This window comes from Pezoporus wallicus, unplaced genomic scaffold (assembly GCF_028554395.1).
Source record: "Pezoporus wallicus isolate ANWC-B61680 ecotype Strahan unplaced genomic scaffold, APGP_CSIRO_Pwel_v1 contig_4847, whole genome shotgun sequence".
Taxonomy (NCBI): domain Eukaryota; kingdom Metazoa; phylum Chordata; class Aves; order Psittaciformes; family Psittacidae; genus Pezoporus; species Pezoporus wallicus.
Window position 1 is genome coordinate 938,534 of NW_026642717.1, and position 17,316 is coordinate 955,849.

The window sequence follows — 17,316 nt, forward strand, 5'->3', positions numbered from 1 at the left end:
TTTGTAGTTGATATCTTTTGTTAGCATCTAGCTGAACTCATGTTGAAAATGACATCCAGAAAGGATGAATAATGAAGTGGAACTTGGCTGTTAAAACCTTAAGAAAAAAAGGAAACTTTGGTGCTAAATGTGCTACTTACCACTAGATTCTTTCTGTTCTTTTTTTTTGTAACTTTGTAGCTCAAGTCACGGAAGTATATAAATGAAATATTGTAAGATTCTGTAGTAGTAGAAGAGACAGTGGTAGAAAACACTCACGTGCTTGTCTTGAAAATAGGTTCATGTCCTTCTGGTTAATCTTTAAAGTCAGTCTGGCAGGGTAGTGCCAGTGTTCCTGGTCTTTATCTGTGAAAAGCTGATTTTCTGAAGCAATAATTTTGGTTAGCAAGATTTAGTGGAGAGAACTGAGCTGAAAGGAATCACAGAAGAAAAATTAGCCTTTTAATGTGTCTTTATCAGCACAGTGAATAGATAATGTGAATGCTTAAAAAAAAATCAGTCATAGAAAGGACAGGAGGTAAGAACTTTGGTTATCAGTTGTAAAGTTGTATGATCATTATTTAAGATACAATTGAATGTACCTTTTGTTCTTGGTGTTGGCATTTGTGCAGATGTATTAAATGGAGTAGAGTTGGCAAGATTCACTTTTGGCACCCAAATCAATACTACGCCAGTCACAATAACTCTTTATTTTCTTCAGATGAGAGATTCCAAGGCAGTGGTTTTGTGCAGCTTGTTATTGAGTATCTGTTGAAATGTATCCTATTAAATTCTGCGGGTTTGATGTTTCCCATGCTAAAGATTTATTTTGTTTGATGTTCACCCTTAGGTTCTTCAAAGGAGATACCCCAACCTTGCTCTTGTAACTGATCACTTGCTAGACATTTACATTCACCTGACGGGAGACAAGTATCAGGCATCAGAAATCAGTGCTTCTGGTTCCAGGCACGTACCAGAAGATTCACCAGAATCAAGATCAGAAAATAAGAAACCAAATCTGGAAGGGCGAGAACTATCTCTAAGGTTGTCTTTTCTTACATATTTATTAGGAGGAAATTTAGGTAGATGCAGAAATGAAAGGCTCTATCTTTGTTATTTTCTGAATTTCTTTTTTAATAGTGATAGAAGTTTGAATAACTGAAATTTCATAAAAACTGGAAAACTTGAAGTATCTTTTAAAATTTCAGTCTGAAATACTTAGGACTTCTTATTTGCTATACTTTTTTTAAGGAAAAAGTGTGGGTTTTGTCATATGTAGTACTGAGTTGCTGTCAAGCCATATGGATTACTTCTCAGTTTGTTTTAACACATCATACCAGTTCTAGTTAAGAACTGAAATGTACTGTATAATGTTCTCACAATAGCTATTATATAACATTTTCAGCAACTGTATATATGTGCTTATCTAGATAATTTCATATTAGATACCGCATTCTAACTTAGAGATGGCTGAAAATAACCAGATCTGCAATGTACTGTTAATTTCAGAATTTTTATGATGAAATGCGGCTTGATGTTCAGTTATTTCTTCCTCTTATACAAAATGTCAATTCTACTCATGGAATTTCTGTCACCAGCAGTGCTTTGTGAATTAGCCGGTAAATACTAGGTGTGGGTAGTACCTAATATTTTTGTGAAGCGAAAGAGTGCCACCAATTTTCAAACAGCAGTTGTTTTTCAAGAATCACTTGTTGCTTTTTCTTATCAACAGCAAAATCTTTCAAAAGGTAAGAAATCAGTATCTTGAAAAAATAGGGGGGCTAGTGCCTTTCAGGATGAAAAGCTTGCTGCTTTTCTTGGTTTTAGTTGTATAATAAATTTAAGGTTTAATGGAGTATGTATTATCTGTTTCTAAGCAATGTATCTGAAAGCAACAGTATTGGTGTTTATGTGCTCAGCTGCTCTTTAGAATTGGCACCCTATTTACATATGTGTCTTCCTATGTACAGCTTACACAACAGCTAAATGTACAATTGCCAGAAGATGACATTGAACCTGAAAGAAGGAGCTGTGCATTTTGCTTTGATGGTACCAACTCTTTCCATGTTTCTTTTTAGAGACTTACTGAATTGGTGCAGCAGGATTGCTTACAACTTTGACAGTAATTCCTCAACCACAGCAGTGAATATTTTTCAGGAGGTGCGGTAAGACTTGATCCAGAAATTGCTTACCCAAACTCTAGCATTGCCTCACAAATCTTAAAATACTCTATTTGGGAATGTGAGATGGGACTTTAGTTTTATCTGGATCAATTGGACTGTAATTAGAATGTTTGTGATCCATCTATTGGAGGCATTCATGGCTACTAGGAAGGTTTTTTGCAGTAATGTGCTGAAAGCCAATCCAGACGTACTCCTGTCATACAAACAGCATGCTGCAGCATTATTTTAACTAACCTGAGCTAGAACTGCATATGACTGAGAGTTAAAATTTTGAAATCTCTCCTTTTTCTTGTAATATGAGGCTTCTTTCCTACTTCCTTATGCATCAACTTAAATTCCAGGTTTGGAATTTTTCAGGTGTAACAGTTTTTCAGGTCTTGTAACATTACTTACTTCTCTATTTTCGTCTGTTTATCTAAAAGTAACTTTTGTGACTGGGCCTTGAAAGATTTTGCTTTCACTGAAAACCACTGCAGAATTTAAAAGCTCTTGTAACATCTTGATCTCCATTGTTTGACTTGATCCTTGGGCAATGAAATAATTTTATTTACTATGGCTGGATTGGATTCAAACTCATGTAGATTAAGATGGTGCTTGTCAGACTATATCATACAGAATTTGTATTGAAAAACCTGGTTTGTTTGTTTTCTCCTTGACAGGCATTGGACTGTTTCACAGGTATGCTGTCCAGCCAAGGGAGCAGAATGAAAATGGCAAATGTTATTGGAAGTAAACTAAACATTTCAAAAAAAAAGGTATGTTAAGCTATGATTAAACATGATGCTTACTGGTAATATTCTGTAAGTTGCAATTTTTTTAGTGATGAGTTTAAATGTGTTCTGCTGTTTTTCTTGAAAAATATGCCCATTTTTCTGTCCCAAACACGTTTTTTGCTCTCTGTGCTATCCCAGGATCTATGTTTTCCTTCTTTTTTTTTTTAGTTATGGTTCCTACCCACCCCCCCCACCTCACCCCAAAAGTTCCAGTGGCTCTGTTTCAGAGCAGATTGCAGATGGTCTTATCATGCAAAAGAAGGATCACACAGCTGGAACAGCTCAGGTTCCTAAGCACATGATGCTGCTAGATGCACAGAGTAGTAAAGAGTATGTTTTTTGATGGTTACAGTGAACCCTAATCACTTAAACAAAGAGATTAGAGATATTTTCCTGACTACTTGTTCTGTAATCATTGGTTCCAAAATCAAGTACCTCTCTAGAGCCTTGTAACTCTCTATATTAATAGTGTGTGATATAAATGGCTGAGTTAAACTAAATCATTACTTTGTCAGCTATTTCTGACTGTAGAAGTTTGATTGCAAAGAAAATTCCCTCCTTTCTTACTTTAAAGATGTAAAAACCTGCCAGCTGGCTGGACAGATGAATCCCTGAAACTTCTATGGATTTTTCTGTTTGTCCTTCATTCTTTATATTATTCCAGTACAGGAATGTAGTATCTTCTGACAGTAGCAAAATATCCTTGTTTACACAGAAGTATTCACTCAGGCTTTTTTGAGGTGGTGGTTAGACCTCCTGCTAAGAAATAGACCCATTACCAAATTATTAAATGGAAATATGTTTGTACAGACAGTAACATTTCTGAGGTGCTTCAGTGTTTCAGGTGATGAGTATGTAAAACCTGCAAAATAGAAAATCTTACCATGAAAAACTAGCTTGCTGCAAAGTAATGCCGGTAGTATAGCATGGGTGTTCTTAGTGTGACGTTGTAGGCAACATTAGTATTAGAAATGTTAATGCTTTCTTCACAGGTGGAGTTCTTCTGTGAACTCTATAAACCGGAAATTCTAGTACAGGAACAAGAAGTCGCTGTTGGAAGAGTGCATCTAACGAAGAAGCAAATCCAAGCTCTCACTGTACAAAGGTAGAATATCTTGTAGCGTCCATATGAATCAAAATATTTGGTGGTAGAATAGAATAGATTACAAGTCACAGCCTTTTTTTTTTTTAAAAAAGGCAACTTGAGCATTCTCCTCTAATGAAAAATGTGATGAATTCTTGTGATCTGAGTTTTACCTTGTGTATCTTTAAGGCTGTCTGTGTCATACTTTTGCAGCCAAAGCATGGAGATTTTCAGCTTTTTTGAACAGGATTTTCTTTAAAGCAGTGTGGATTCACAGCTGTCATAATAAGATTTTGATGGCTCTGTCTTTGTGAAGGGAGATTTTTGTAGTATGTGTTACTAACTCCACTGACAGGAAGTTCTTTGTAAATCCTGATTTTTTTTATTTTTTTTTCCTAGGTTGCATATTGAGAAAAATAAGTATATTAGAGTATCTTGGAACTAATTTTTTCCAAACCTTTAATTTTAATTAAAGATCATAAATTCAACCATTCCTCTAAAAAAATAATAAAGGAAAAATTCAAATGAGCTCCTTGGTAAATCTTGGGTTTGAGTTGTTTCCTTTGTTTTTTCAGAGCAAAACAAACCTTTGCTGCCACACGGCCATCTGCAGTATTGATTGAACAGCTTGCAGTTTGTGTTGTCAAAGGAGAGCCTGTGCTTTTGGTTGGTGAAACAGGAACTGGCAAAACCTCAGCTGTTCAGTACCTTGCTCATATTACAGGTAAATCAAGTGTGAAGACTGTAACTTACATGACAATGATTTAAACAAAGAAACCCCACAAGTTGATGGTGCTTTATATTTTTGTTTCAAGGACGCCGTTTGAGGGTTGTCAACATGAACCAACAAAGTGACACTGCAGATCTCTTAGGGGGGTGAGTCATTAACAGTTGTCCAAGTTTAACAAATTGGCAGTATGAGAACAAGCTTCTAACACAAGTGTAGTTGTGTTGTCAGAGTTGTGTTTAGGTACATGTTTGTTTCATGGAGCATAAATGTCTTAAGAAACATTTTTACATGCAGGCACCTTATTGTCCTTCATGAAGAGCAGAGGCAGTTTCACTGATCTGTGTGTACATCCATAAGTGATAAAGTCTCTTAAAAGCACAACCCAATGTCTTTTCAAAAATAACTAACCAATATAAATATGTTGTCATTCACTGGAAATACTGAATGGTAATAGTAAAAATACTGATCAGGGTGGTCCTGTCTGTACAAAAGTGACTCAAAATGTACATTTAAATATGTGCAATTTTACTTCTTTTATTATTTGAGAAAAAAACTTGGAAACCCAGGGTTCCTTCGTGCATAGTGTTGTAACTGGATTTTTTTTTTTTAGTTCACAGATGCTAGTTCCTTTTCTGTGTCACAAATAAGTAATGACTCTTTTGCTTCTCTTCAGTTACAAGCCTGTAGATAACAAGCTGATCTGGCTGCCTCTGCGAGAGTCTTTTGAAGAACTCTTCTCTCAGACATTCTCTAGGAAGAAAAATCAGACATTCTTGGGACACATTCAGACCTGCTACAGGCAGAAACGTTGGCATGATCTGCTAAAACTAATGCAGCATATTCATAAATCTGCTATTAATAAGGAAGCAAAAGAAAATGCATCTGGTGAGAATTCAGACTGATCAAACATGTCATTAGTGTTAACCATTGCAGAGAGTAGATACTGCTGAATTTGTCTGAATTTGTGAGGCTTTGTTTGCTTTTTGTTTGTTTGTTTTTAATGCACCTTTATTACATCCTTTCTCCTGGTTTTGAAAAATGCAGTCTAATGGTTTGGACTGGAAGGGACCTTAAAAATCATCTAGTTCTAATCCTCCTGCCATGGGCAGGGACACCTTCCACCAGACCAGGTTACTCAAATCCCCATCCAGCCTGGCCTTGAGCACTGCCAGGGATGGGGCAGCCACAGCTTCCCTGGGCAAACTGTGCCACTGCCTCAGCACCTTCATAATGCATTCATACTTTCTTTCAGACCTGGAACTTTCTTAGATCTCACAAATATTTCCTCTTTTAAAAACAAAGCAAAACAATAACAATAAACTAGACCCAAAGTAACAACTCTTAGAGTAGTAATGAATTGGTTTCACTGTTCGTGATGCTGAATTGCCCAGAACTTTCCTTTGCTTCATTGTGATTTTGTCTCCAAACAACAGGTTTTCTTGCTTTAGACTTCACAACCCATTTGGAACAGAGGCAGTATTGATACTTTGTTTTGCATGGTGTGATTTCTGGTTCTAGACCTGCTGAACATGTGAAGTTGTAGGAACCTGTAGCTTTCATTCAGCATGGGCTAAGTGAACTTAGTTATGGACTTCGTCTCCTCTCTTTTTTTAACTGGTTCTTCTGAATATGCAGATAAATTCCCACAAATGTGGGAAATTGTTTCAATCATTGACAATCCTAAAATAAAGACAAACTGAAATCTGTAACTTGCAAAGCTATCAATTTAAGTCATTATGCTGCTGCTTTTTTATATGCCTCAGGCTGTGACTTTAAGCAAATAACTGAAATGAGCACAATAGTAAATGATGCCATAACTGATAAGCAGCATGTTTTTACTGATACTGAAGTATTCATTGTTAATCTGTCTGTCCTAAGGTTTGTGAATTTGGATTTATTTTTCTGAGCTATCACTGGAAATTAAGAGAGTGGTAACAGCCATGCTGGAACCAAGTACAGCATAAGTGTTTGTTCCTAAGCTAGGACATGCTGGAATGAATAGCAAATTACCTGTACCCATATGTCAGTAGTGTTCAGCTAAATGAAAAAACAGACAAACAATCAAAACAAACAAACAAAACCCCCAGCAAATTTTTGGTTTTTTTAATGCATGTCATCTGTAGAACTTGAATGTTTTTGTTGCTCAGCCAAGCTTGCTTGTGTATCTCTGTGCTTGAAACAGTTTGATTAAAATACTGGTGTTAAACATTTTTTTGGTGCTATTGTTCTGATGGTACAAACTTAAATTTGTTTTGCTTTCAGGCTCACTACTGAAGGAAAAGTGGGAAGCATTTGGTCTTAAACTGAATCATGCTCATCAACAGATGAAAATGACAGAAAATGCTCTTCTCTTCGCGTTTGTTGAGGTATTTGGACATTTGCATTTTGATGCTAGGAAGAATAAGGAGAAGCATTTAAAAGACTTTGCAATCAGTATTATATAAATAACTTCCTGGCAAGAATCTTGCTGTGAAATAAAACTTGCTCCATGATAACTTTGTGGAATGAAGTATGGTACTTTGAGGAGGCGGCTGTTAGATGGGGGGTGGGAAAATGTTTTGTTGTTACATATTAATTTAATGCTGTAAAATAGGAATTAGGACTGGTATGATAAAAAGAATATCAGCAGTATAACATTTTTTAAAGTGTATGAGATTAGATAAACATCTTGACCAGTCTCCAGTATGGCTTGTTCTTCCCTAGGGATGCCTATGAAGGATTTAATATTAAGAATCTGTGCTGTTTATCTAGAAGTTGTGTTTTGTAAGTGTGTCAAACCCATGGTATAATATTCTAATGACATTTGAGTGTGATTAGGAGAAACTATGATGGTTTATGCATGATTGTTCTTTGTCACCCAGTTAGTCTGAATATATGCTTTCAAATTTTATGTGAAGTGTGTAAAGTGTTGACTGTTCTCTTTCTAAAAAATTACTGTAATAGTTGCAGAACTACTAGTATAATAGCTGGAGAACCTTTGACTTAAGTATAATTTTAATCAATAAGACACAGTTCCCTGAGGAAAGTAATATTGTTTGTGTCTTAGTTTGGAGTTCTTTGGATTAACTGTCTTTATTTTCATAGTGGTGTCAGTGAAGCTTATGCACCTTAGTTCTATCTGAGCCACTCTAAATGGTAACTGTTAATGGTGATAACTGACTTGTGACTTGCAAAATAATTGCTTTTATTGAGGGAGAGCAGTAAAACTGCTATTGCTCTAAAAGTCTGAATTTCCATTTGTGTAATCAACCCACAGACTGTAAAACAAGTATTTCCAGCATATGGGTGCTTCACTTGATTGCTAGTGATGTGATTAACAAATTGATCTTACTTTTTAGGGTACTCTGGCACAAGCAGTAAAAAAGGGTGAGTGGATTTTATTGGATGAGATTAACTTGGCTGCCGCAGAGACTTTGGAGTGCCTGAGTGGTTTACTGGAAGGATCATCTGGGTCGCTGGTGTTACTAGACAGAGGAGACACAGGTACTATTTCTGTGCTTGCTATCCAATTAATTGAACTCCCTACTCTATATGACTCAAAATAATTTAGGAACATTTATCATTAAAGTGAATGTGTCCAGAAGAGAATCATGTGTTCTTTACACAAAAAGTGGTAGTTGTAGTTCACTGTGGCTCAGGAGATTTGTGCATGCAGGAACTGTAGCTTTTGCCTCTTCAAACTCTACAAGGAGCCGATCTCTCTTGTGTCCTTAGTAAGCTTAGCTGTCTCTAAAGATTGTTCAAGGATCATAACCTTCTTTTTTTTTTTTTTCTTTTAAATAAAGGTGAGGTGGCTTGATGGATGGTGAGGTTCAGTTGCTACTGTAGTAATTGTTTTTCACTGATCCTGTGAATATACTATCCAGCTAGAAATAAGCATACAAATATTTTGCTTTTTCTGAGTCCATGTGGGTTGACCCCAGCCAGGAGCTAAGCACCCATACAGCTGCTCTCTCACTTCTCCCACCACACCATCACCCAGCAGGATGAGGGGAGAGAACAGGAAAAACAAAAGCAAGAAAACTCATGTGAAATGAGTGGTACAAAGGCAGTCACCTAGCCAGCTCCTGCAAGCAGACCAAAGTCTGGCCAGTCTCTAAGAGACAGCCACCTTGTCAGGCAAAAAATTACAACCCCCTTCTTCCTCTACCTCAGTTCTTACTGCTGAGCATGATGTTACATGGTAGGGAATATGGCTTTGGCCAGTTTGGGTGAACTGTTTCAACAGCATTCCCTCCTAGCTTTTTGCTCACTCCTAGCCTGTTGCTGGGGGAGGGAAGGCAAAATGCAGGGAAAAAAGAAACCCTTGATGCAGTGCCCGCACAGTTCAACAATAGTGAAACATTGGTGTGTTCTTAACAGCACCACAGGGGCTGTTGTGAAAAAAGTCAACTCTTTCCTAGCCAGATGCATAACAGAGGTAAAGCTAAAAAATGCTACTGCTGAATATTGTTTTTCTGGAGATACAGATAGAGACAAATGTTGTATGAGCTTCCTAGGCTGTGTTTTCTTCCTGGCAGAGGGAAGCACTGGGAGTTGCTCTGGAAGAGGTAAAAGGAGTTCCAAGTTTAGGGCTTATGTGATTTTTGAAATGTTTTTCATTGTTAAAACATCCTGCTATGCACAAATGAAGGTCAGGGTTTCACTTGATTGTGACTGTTGGGAAGATGCAGAGATACTTCTGATAAAATTATGTGGGGTCATTCTCTGAAAACTTTTCACCCTGGCATGTAGTAATGCAGTAATAGAAAACTGGCTTAAATAAAATATACTTTATTTAATGTAATAAATATCCTGTGTTGAGCATTAACATTGTCTCTCATTTCTGTTTTACTTCAGAGCCTCTTGTTCGTGACCCTGATTTTCGCTTGTTTGCATGCATGAATCCAGCTACAGATGTTGGAAAGAGAAATCTTCCTCCAGGAATAAGAAACAGGTAAGAAATAGTGATTTTGTGACAAAATACTTAGTCACTGCCTTTTTCAGAGTTTAACTAGCTTTATGAGTTGACCCAGTGAAGAATGTCATCTTTGAAGCCCGAGGATGTAAGTCTAAACTCAAATTAACTTCCTGTGAGGTGCTTTCCACATCGTGGTGAAGGTTTTTCATAAAACAACATCAGGAAAATACTTCTGTAAAATTGCTGAGCATGAGCAAATGGTCTAGCCATGGTGTAGAGTGGTGTCACTAAGGGTTGGGGAATGACCATTCTTTGCAATTAAGCTGTTAGTGTCTGGGAATGTTACTTACAGCAGTTTATATTCCTGATGGGGATAATAAAGACCAGAGCTTTGTGTCTCCTTAGCAGCCTTTCTCTTGATGACTCAGGAGTGTTGATAATCCTTGCAAAAATGTTTGTGTGATATTCAAAATATTTGATGTGTGACCTTCAGGCATTTAAACTGCAGCCAGGGAATTGGAGTTGTTGCAAATACGTTCTTCAGTATAACCTGTTCCTGAAGTCAAGGATCTTCTGCTTGTATTTGATGCAGCTCCCCTGAGGAGTACCAGAAGTCAAACACAGTCCCTTACCAGATTCATAAACACTGTGCAAGGCTGTAGTAATGAAGTATATGCAGCTACTCATTTGTAGTTATTAGTGGTAAAGTAAGGTTTAATTGCTATTAGCTCTCTTGGCTTAGTAGTGAAAGTCAGTGTAATACAGAAGAATGGAGACTTCAGCATGACTTTTTAAGTTTAAATGAGTTTATATTTGCATTTTTTGCATATATTTGTCAAAAATGTCCACCCCTCTGAAGGTATTGCTCAGCTCTTTTGGGATTGCTATAGTGTGTCCTGAGCTATTGTTTGCAGTTGTAATGCATGGTATGGAAGGGCTGCAGACTCTTATTCAACACCCAATGTAAATATAGTGGACTAATTAATGTTTAGAAAATATGTTCACTAACTATGTGTTGATAGTGTAGCGTACTAAATATCAGACATGCTGTTGACATATTTAAAGATACCCAGAACTTCACTTGAGTACATGTTCTGCTGATGATTTTCCTTTGCTTATTGTCAAGTTTTCTCATTTCATTGCTGAGCTGGATATTTGTAAAAGTAGAAAACAACCTAAATATGCTAGTCCTGGATATGCTAGTCATAACAAAATTAGAATGGGTAATATCTCATAAGTGTTCATTTAAAATCTTAAAAAACTCAGTCCAATAGTTAATTTTCATTCTACTAAGTTAAAATAATTCAGTTATATTACTCAAAAGTATTTAATACCTTTTTCCCCTTTTTTAGTCACTCTAGTTCTTGAGTCTGACTTGTCAAATAACCTTTAGTTTTCTGATGCTTACAAAATTTTAAATGTTATATACTGTAAGAATCATATACAACGTGATTTTTTAAATATGGTCAGTTGTTGAATTGTTATAGATTGATTTGATTCTTACAGGTTTACTGAACTTTATGTGGAAGAATTGAGACATGAAGGAGACTTGCAGATTCTTATTATGGATTATTTGAGAGGCTTGAATGTGAATAAAAATACAGTACAAGGAATTGTGAAGTAAGTTGATTGTAATATCTTTAAATCCTTGCTGTAATAAGTCATAAAAAGGAAGTATGTAACTGTAGTCTGTGGTTAGACTGTTTTGGGAAACACTGTGATGTTCCCTGCACAGTGGTTTGCATAGTCTTAGGAAACAAGATGGTAGACATCCCTCCTCTTCATTCTGAAGGTTTCAGTGGAGGAGGTTTACTTGCTCAGACTGCTTTATTGGTAGCACCAGTTAAAAAGCGCTGTTGCAGTCCTCATTCCCATCTGAGAGACTGAAATGATTTGTTGCTGTAGAACATACCAATGAAAGTCTTGTGTGTTTATCAAGTTACCTTTCTTGCCCTTAGTTTAAGGTGTACTATCTCACTGCATTAACCAGAAGAACTATTATGTGTTTAGAATACTTTGAATTTACAGTGATGCCTTCTCAGAAATACGGTTCTAAAATATTCTGTTGCTTAGCTTCACTGGCTGTGAATGGCAGAGTTTGGCATGGCTTTCCTAACCTGGAGGTTTTATAGAAGGCGACAGCTGTAGATAAGCTTAAGTGTTCATACTTTGGATTTCATTCCTTAGAGCAATGGTCTTAAAGTCCCTTCCAACCCTAACCATTCTATGATTCTATGGTCTGATCAGTAACAACACTATGTAACTTCTTATTTTTGTAGCTTTTATTTATCTGTGAGAAAGGAAGCAGAAGCAAAGCTGGTGGATGGAACTGGCCACAGACCTCACTATAGTCTCCGTACACTTTGCAGGGCATTGAAATTTGCAGCATCTAATCCATGTAGCAGCATACCACGCTCACTTTATGAGGTGATTACCTTTGTTGGGGTTTGTTCCACTGTGTATTCACTACAAAGACTGGGTAAAGGATAATCCTGTCTTCTAAGCAAAGTAGTAAACAAATTATTTTTTTATGTCTCCCCCTCACCTTTTTTTTTTTCCCCTGATGATTTTTTTTTTTTATGTTATCACTCAAAATAATTCTTCTTCTTAGAGCTTCTGTTTGAGTTTTCTGACCTCAAAATAATTCTTCTTCTTAGGGCTTCTGTTTGAGTTTCCTGACACAGCTTGACAGAAGTTCTCACCCAGTAGTTCAAAAGCTAATTTGCCAGCATATAGTCTCTGGCAACATCAAAAGCCTTCTCAAGCAGGTATGTAACTAAGCCTATATAGAGCTATTTAGTATTCAGGGTAGAATTTATTTTGAGCTGTTATCTGCCTTTTGCCTCTACATTTCCTTCTCACAGTCCTGTCTCCCATGTTATAAAGATAAGAACTAGAAAAAAAAATTATACTGTACCTTCATAAATGTTTACTTCTGCTTGAAATGCCCATATGTTGGCTAGGTCGTTTGTTAATATGAAAAAATAAGGAAGCTTTCACAGGCTTTTTATTTTTAGACTCCAAATGCAGAGCATATGGATATGAAGCAAACATCTGTGCTTTGTCTCTAATGGGAAAGGAAGAATCTCACTAATGCTGGGAGCTCAGCATGGTTTTGCATGGGGGCTTGTGCAGGTGGGATGGGGTAGCCAGTTGTAAGACATAGGTATTTATTTTGGAATAAAACCCTTCATGTTAGAAAAATCCTATGGATATAGAAAGGTAAAAGCCAATTTCTTGCTTGGAAGCATACTTTAAAATTCAGTGCTAGGACTTGAGACTTTTTGTATCTTTCGTGGCACTGCCAAGGATTCCTGCTTCATGACCTTGAAATAATCTGGTCAGTCTTTTCCCATAATTTGCATTCTGTGTCAAAGAGACAGTGTTTACTGCAGTGCTCAGTAAAATAACTTCCTACAGAATACATTGCAGTGGTGTAGCAGTAATTGTAGCAGTAGCTTTAGCAAATTAAAGCTCATTTGTATAATCTGTTATTTCTGTCATGTCTCCTTAGCAAATACCAAAACCCCGAGGACAATTTGTACTTGTAGAAGGATACTGGATTTCAGCTGGCGATAAAGAACCTACTGTAGATGAGACTTACGTGCTAACCCCTTCAGTTAAGCTTAATCTGAAAGACATTGCCAGAGTTGTGTCTGCAGGGTAAGTCTGTTTCAACATTTCCATTAAAAAATTAAGTTAAAGATGTTTCTTTGGGCCTCTAGTGTCATTGTTTAGCCTTTATTGTTTGGCATGGGTAGTGTCCTTTTTTTTTCTACTTTACAGTTAACTTCCATTATACAGTGGGTTTAATTTATACATGTATTTCTTGTCTGCTTAAACTGACTTACTGCAATACCTAGCTTTATTTAAATGATAATCTAGAAATTTATCGTTATAATAACCTGCTTTTTTCATACTGCCATGTAATTCATCATGGGTAGCAGTTAGCACTTGAGAGTAAAGTTACTTATGTTAGTTTATGACCCTGGATATCACAAACAAGTTAAGTGGTGATGTTTTGGTAATGTTAGTTTGGTGATGTAGATCTGTGAAAATTTCAAATAATGTCGATATCTTGTATATGAGAAAGATATGAGTGGTGCTTCTAAACCACTCTTTTGTTTATGCCTTTCAGGTCTCACCCAGTACTGATTCAAGGTGAGACCTCTGTTGGTAAAACCAGTTTAATTCGCTGGTTGGCTGCTGCTACTGGGAATCATTGTGTAAGGATTAACAATCATGAGCACACTGACATTCAGGAATATATTGGCTGTTATACATCAGACACCTCTGGGAAGTTGGTATTCAAGGAAGGTGGGTGAGCATATTATATTTAGTCCAAATTCCTGTCTCATTTCACTGGGCTTTTTCTTGTTTTCTGCTTGTCTGTTTTATTACAATGGAGAGAAAACCTGTCATAAAGTTAGTAGTTGCATATTAATGATAATCACTTATGTGACTTTCAGTGAGTTTTAAGAGTTCATGTTTTCCTCATGCTTATCCTATTGGACATAAAAAAGATAATTCAACAATTTAACTAGCACTGTTGCTTCTGATTCTGGGTTAGCATTTATACTGAGTGAAAACTAGTTACTAAAAGTATCTGAATGCATGCTTCTGTTATATTTAGTTTGTTAGGTTTTTAACCTAGGATTTTTTCTTTTCCTTCCAAGGAATTCTCATAGATGCAATGAGAAAAGGTTACTGGATTGTTCTAGATGAATTGAATTTGGCTCCCACTGATGTTTTAGAGGCTCTCAACCGCTTGCTAGATGATAACAGGGAGCTGTTCATTACTGAGACCCAGGAATTCGTTAAAGCTCACCCTCGCTTCATGCTGTTTGCTACTCAGAATCCTCCAGGACTCTATGGTGGCAGAAAGGTCTGTATAACCTCTTCCTTTCAGTAGCTGTGATGCTAGAGGATTAATCTCTCTCATGTATAGAAGTGTGATGTGAAAACTTTCTGATGCATAGCACAGAATTAACATGAAACTTTTAAGAGGTAGAGAGTTGAGGTGGCTGTGGACTAACTTTCAGTACACCTTGGTTCTGTTTAGGTTAGTTGCTTGTTTTTGAAAAATACCAAATTTCTAATTTTAGAGTAATTGAGATACAAGTGTTTTACCGAACTGGAATTCATGTATATTATATTTAGAATCATAGAATAGTTAGGGTTGGAAAGGACCTTAAGATCATCTACTTCCTTCCCCCTGCCATGGGCAGGGACACCTCATACTTAACCATGCCACCCAAGGCTCCCTCCAACCTGGCCTTGAACACCACCAGGGATGGAGCATTCACAACTTCCCTGGGAAACCCATTCCAGTGCCTGACCACATTTACAGTAAAGAACTTCTTCCTTATATCAGATCTAAACTTCCCCTGTTTAAGTTTTAACCTGTTACCCCTTGTCCTATCACTACAGTCCCTAATGAAGAGTCCCTCCCCAGCATCCTTATAGGCCCCCTTCAGATACTGGAAGACTGCTATGAGGTCTCCACGCAGCCTTCTCTTTTCCAGGCTGAACAGCTGCAACTTCCTCAGCCTATCTTCATACAGGAGGTGCTCCAGTCCCCTGATCATCCTCATGGCCCTTCTCTGGACTTGTTCCAACAGCTCCATGTCCTTTTTATGTTGAGGACAACAGAACTGCACACAATACTCCAAGTTAGGTCTCACAAGAGCAGAGCAGAGGGGCAGGATGACCTCCTTCGACCTGCTGGTCGTGCTCCTTTTGATGCACCCAGGATAAGGTTGGCTTTCTGGGCTGCAAGCGCACACTGAAGCCGGCTCATGTTAAGTTTCTCATCAACCAACACCCCCAAGTCCTTCTCTACAGGGCTGCTCTGAATCTCTTCTCTGCCCAACCTGTAGCTGTGCCTGGGATTGCTCTGACCCAGGTGTAGGACCTTGCACTTGGCATGGTTAAACCTCATGAGGTTGGCATCAGCCCACCTCACAAGCATGTCAAGGTCCCTCTGGATGGCATTCCTTCCCTCCAGGGTATCAACCGAACCACACAGCTTGGTGTCATCGGCAAACTTGCTGAGGGTGCACTCAATCCCACTGTCCATGTCAGTGACGAAGATGTTGAACAAGACCGGTCCCAACACTGATCCCTGAGGGACACCACTCGTTACTGGTCTCCAGCTGGACATTGAGCCATTGACCACAACTCTTTGTGTGCAGCCATCCAGCCAGTTCTTTATCCACCGAGGGGTCCATCCATCAAATTGATGTCTCTCCAATTTAGAGACAAGGATGTTGTGTGGGACAGTGTTGAACGCTTTGCACAAGTCCAGGTAGATCACAGTATCACAGTATGCTAGAGATTGGAAGGGACCTCGAAAGATCATCTAGTCCAATCCCCCTGCCGGAGCAGGAACACCTAGATAATGTTACACAGGAATGCGTCCAGGCGGGTTTTGAATGTCTCCAGGGAAGGAGACTCCACAACCTCCCTGGGCCGCCTGTTCCAGTGTTCCGTCACCCTCACTGAGAAGAAGTTTCTTCTCAAGTTTAAGTGGAACCTCTTGTGTTCCAGTTTGTACCCATTACCCCTTGTCCTATCATTGTTTGCCACTGAGTAGAGCCTGGCTCCATCCTCGTGACACTCCCCCTTTATATATTTATATACACTAGTAAGGTCACCCCTCAGTCTCCTCTTCTCTAAACTATAGAGACCCAGCTCCCTCAGTCTTTCCTCATAAGGGAGATGCTCCACTCCCTTAATCATCTTCGTTGCCCTGCGCTGGACTCTCTCCAGCAGGTCCCTGTCCTTCTTGAACTGAGGGGCCCAGAACTGGACACAATATTCCAGGTGCGGTCTCACCAGGGCAGAGTAGAGGGGAAGGAGGACCTCTCTCGACCTACTAACCACCCCCCTTCTAATACACCCCAGGATGCCATTGGCCTTCTTGGCCACAAGGGCACAGTGTTGGCTCATGGTCATCCTGTCGTCCACTAGGACCCCCAGGTCCCTCTCCCCTACACTGCTCTCTAACAGGTCGTTCCCCAGCCTGTACTGGAACCTGGGGTTGTTCCTGCCCAGATGCAGGACTCTACACTTTCCCTTGTTAGATTTCATCAAGTTATTCCCTGCCCAACTCTCCAGCCTGTCCAGGTCTCGCTGGATGGCAGCACAGCCTTCTGGCGTGTCAGCCACTCCTCCCAGCTTAGTGTCACCAGCAAACTTGCTGATAGTACACTCAATTCCCTCATCTAAATCATTGATGAATATACTAAATAATACCGGTCCAAGTACTGACCCTTGAGGCACTCCACTAGTTACAGGCCTCCAACTAGACTCCGCCCCATAGACTACAACTCTCTGGCTTCTCTCCTTCAGCCAGTTCGCAGTCCACCTCGCTACCCGATCATCCAGACCACACTTCCTCAATTTAGCTGTGAGGATGCTGTGGGAGACTGTGTCAAATGTTTTGCTGAAGTCAAGGTAGACCACATCCACCGCTCTGCCATCATCCATCCACCATGTTATTTCCTCATAAAAGGCTAAGAGATTGGTCAAGCATGATTTCCCCTTGGTGAAGCCATGTTGACTGCCCCTCATAACCTTCTTATCCTTGATATGCCTTAAGATGGCACCAAGGATAAGGTGTTCCATCACTTTCCCAGGGATGGAGGTGAGTCTGACTGGTCTAG

General features: G+C 38.7%; 1 protein-coding gene across 1 annotated transcript in view; it reads left to right on the forward strand.

The window, feature by feature from the left end:
- MDN1 (midasin AAA ATPase 1) overlaps window positions 1–17,316 on the forward strand; it is a 102,710-nt gene that overhangs the window by 16,755 nt on the left and 68,639 nt on the right. Inside the window, exons 10-25 of the mRNA XM_057432107.1 lie at window positions 830–1,023; window positions 2,058–2,139; window positions 2,822–2,917; window positions 3,928–4,040; window positions 4,595–4,743; window positions 4,835–4,895; window positions 5,423–5,634; window positions 7,012–7,115; window positions 8,088–8,232; window positions 9,589–9,685; window positions 11,156–11,269; window positions 11,929–12,076; window positions 12,307–12,417; window positions 13,164–13,312; window positions 13,788–13,966; window positions 14,326–14,534. Coding sequence (XP_057288090.1) covers window positions 830–1,023; window positions 2,058–2,139; window positions 2,822–2,917; window positions 3,928–4,040; window positions 4,595–4,743; window positions 4,835–4,895; window positions 5,423–5,634; window positions 7,012–7,115; window positions 8,088–8,232; window positions 9,589–9,685; window positions 11,156–11,269; window positions 11,929–12,076; window positions 12,307–12,417; window positions 13,164–13,312; window positions 13,788–13,966; window positions 14,326–14,534 — 2,163 coding nt within the window. The remainder of the gene's footprint in view (window positions 1–829; window positions 1,024–2,057; window positions 2,140–2,821; window positions 2,918–3,927; window positions 4,041–4,594; window positions 4,744–4,834; window positions 4,896–5,422; window positions 5,635–7,011; window positions 7,116–8,087; window positions 8,233–9,588; window positions 9,686–11,155; window positions 11,270–11,928; window positions 12,077–12,306; window positions 12,418–13,163; window positions 13,313–13,787; window positions 13,967–14,325; window positions 14,535–17,316) is intronic.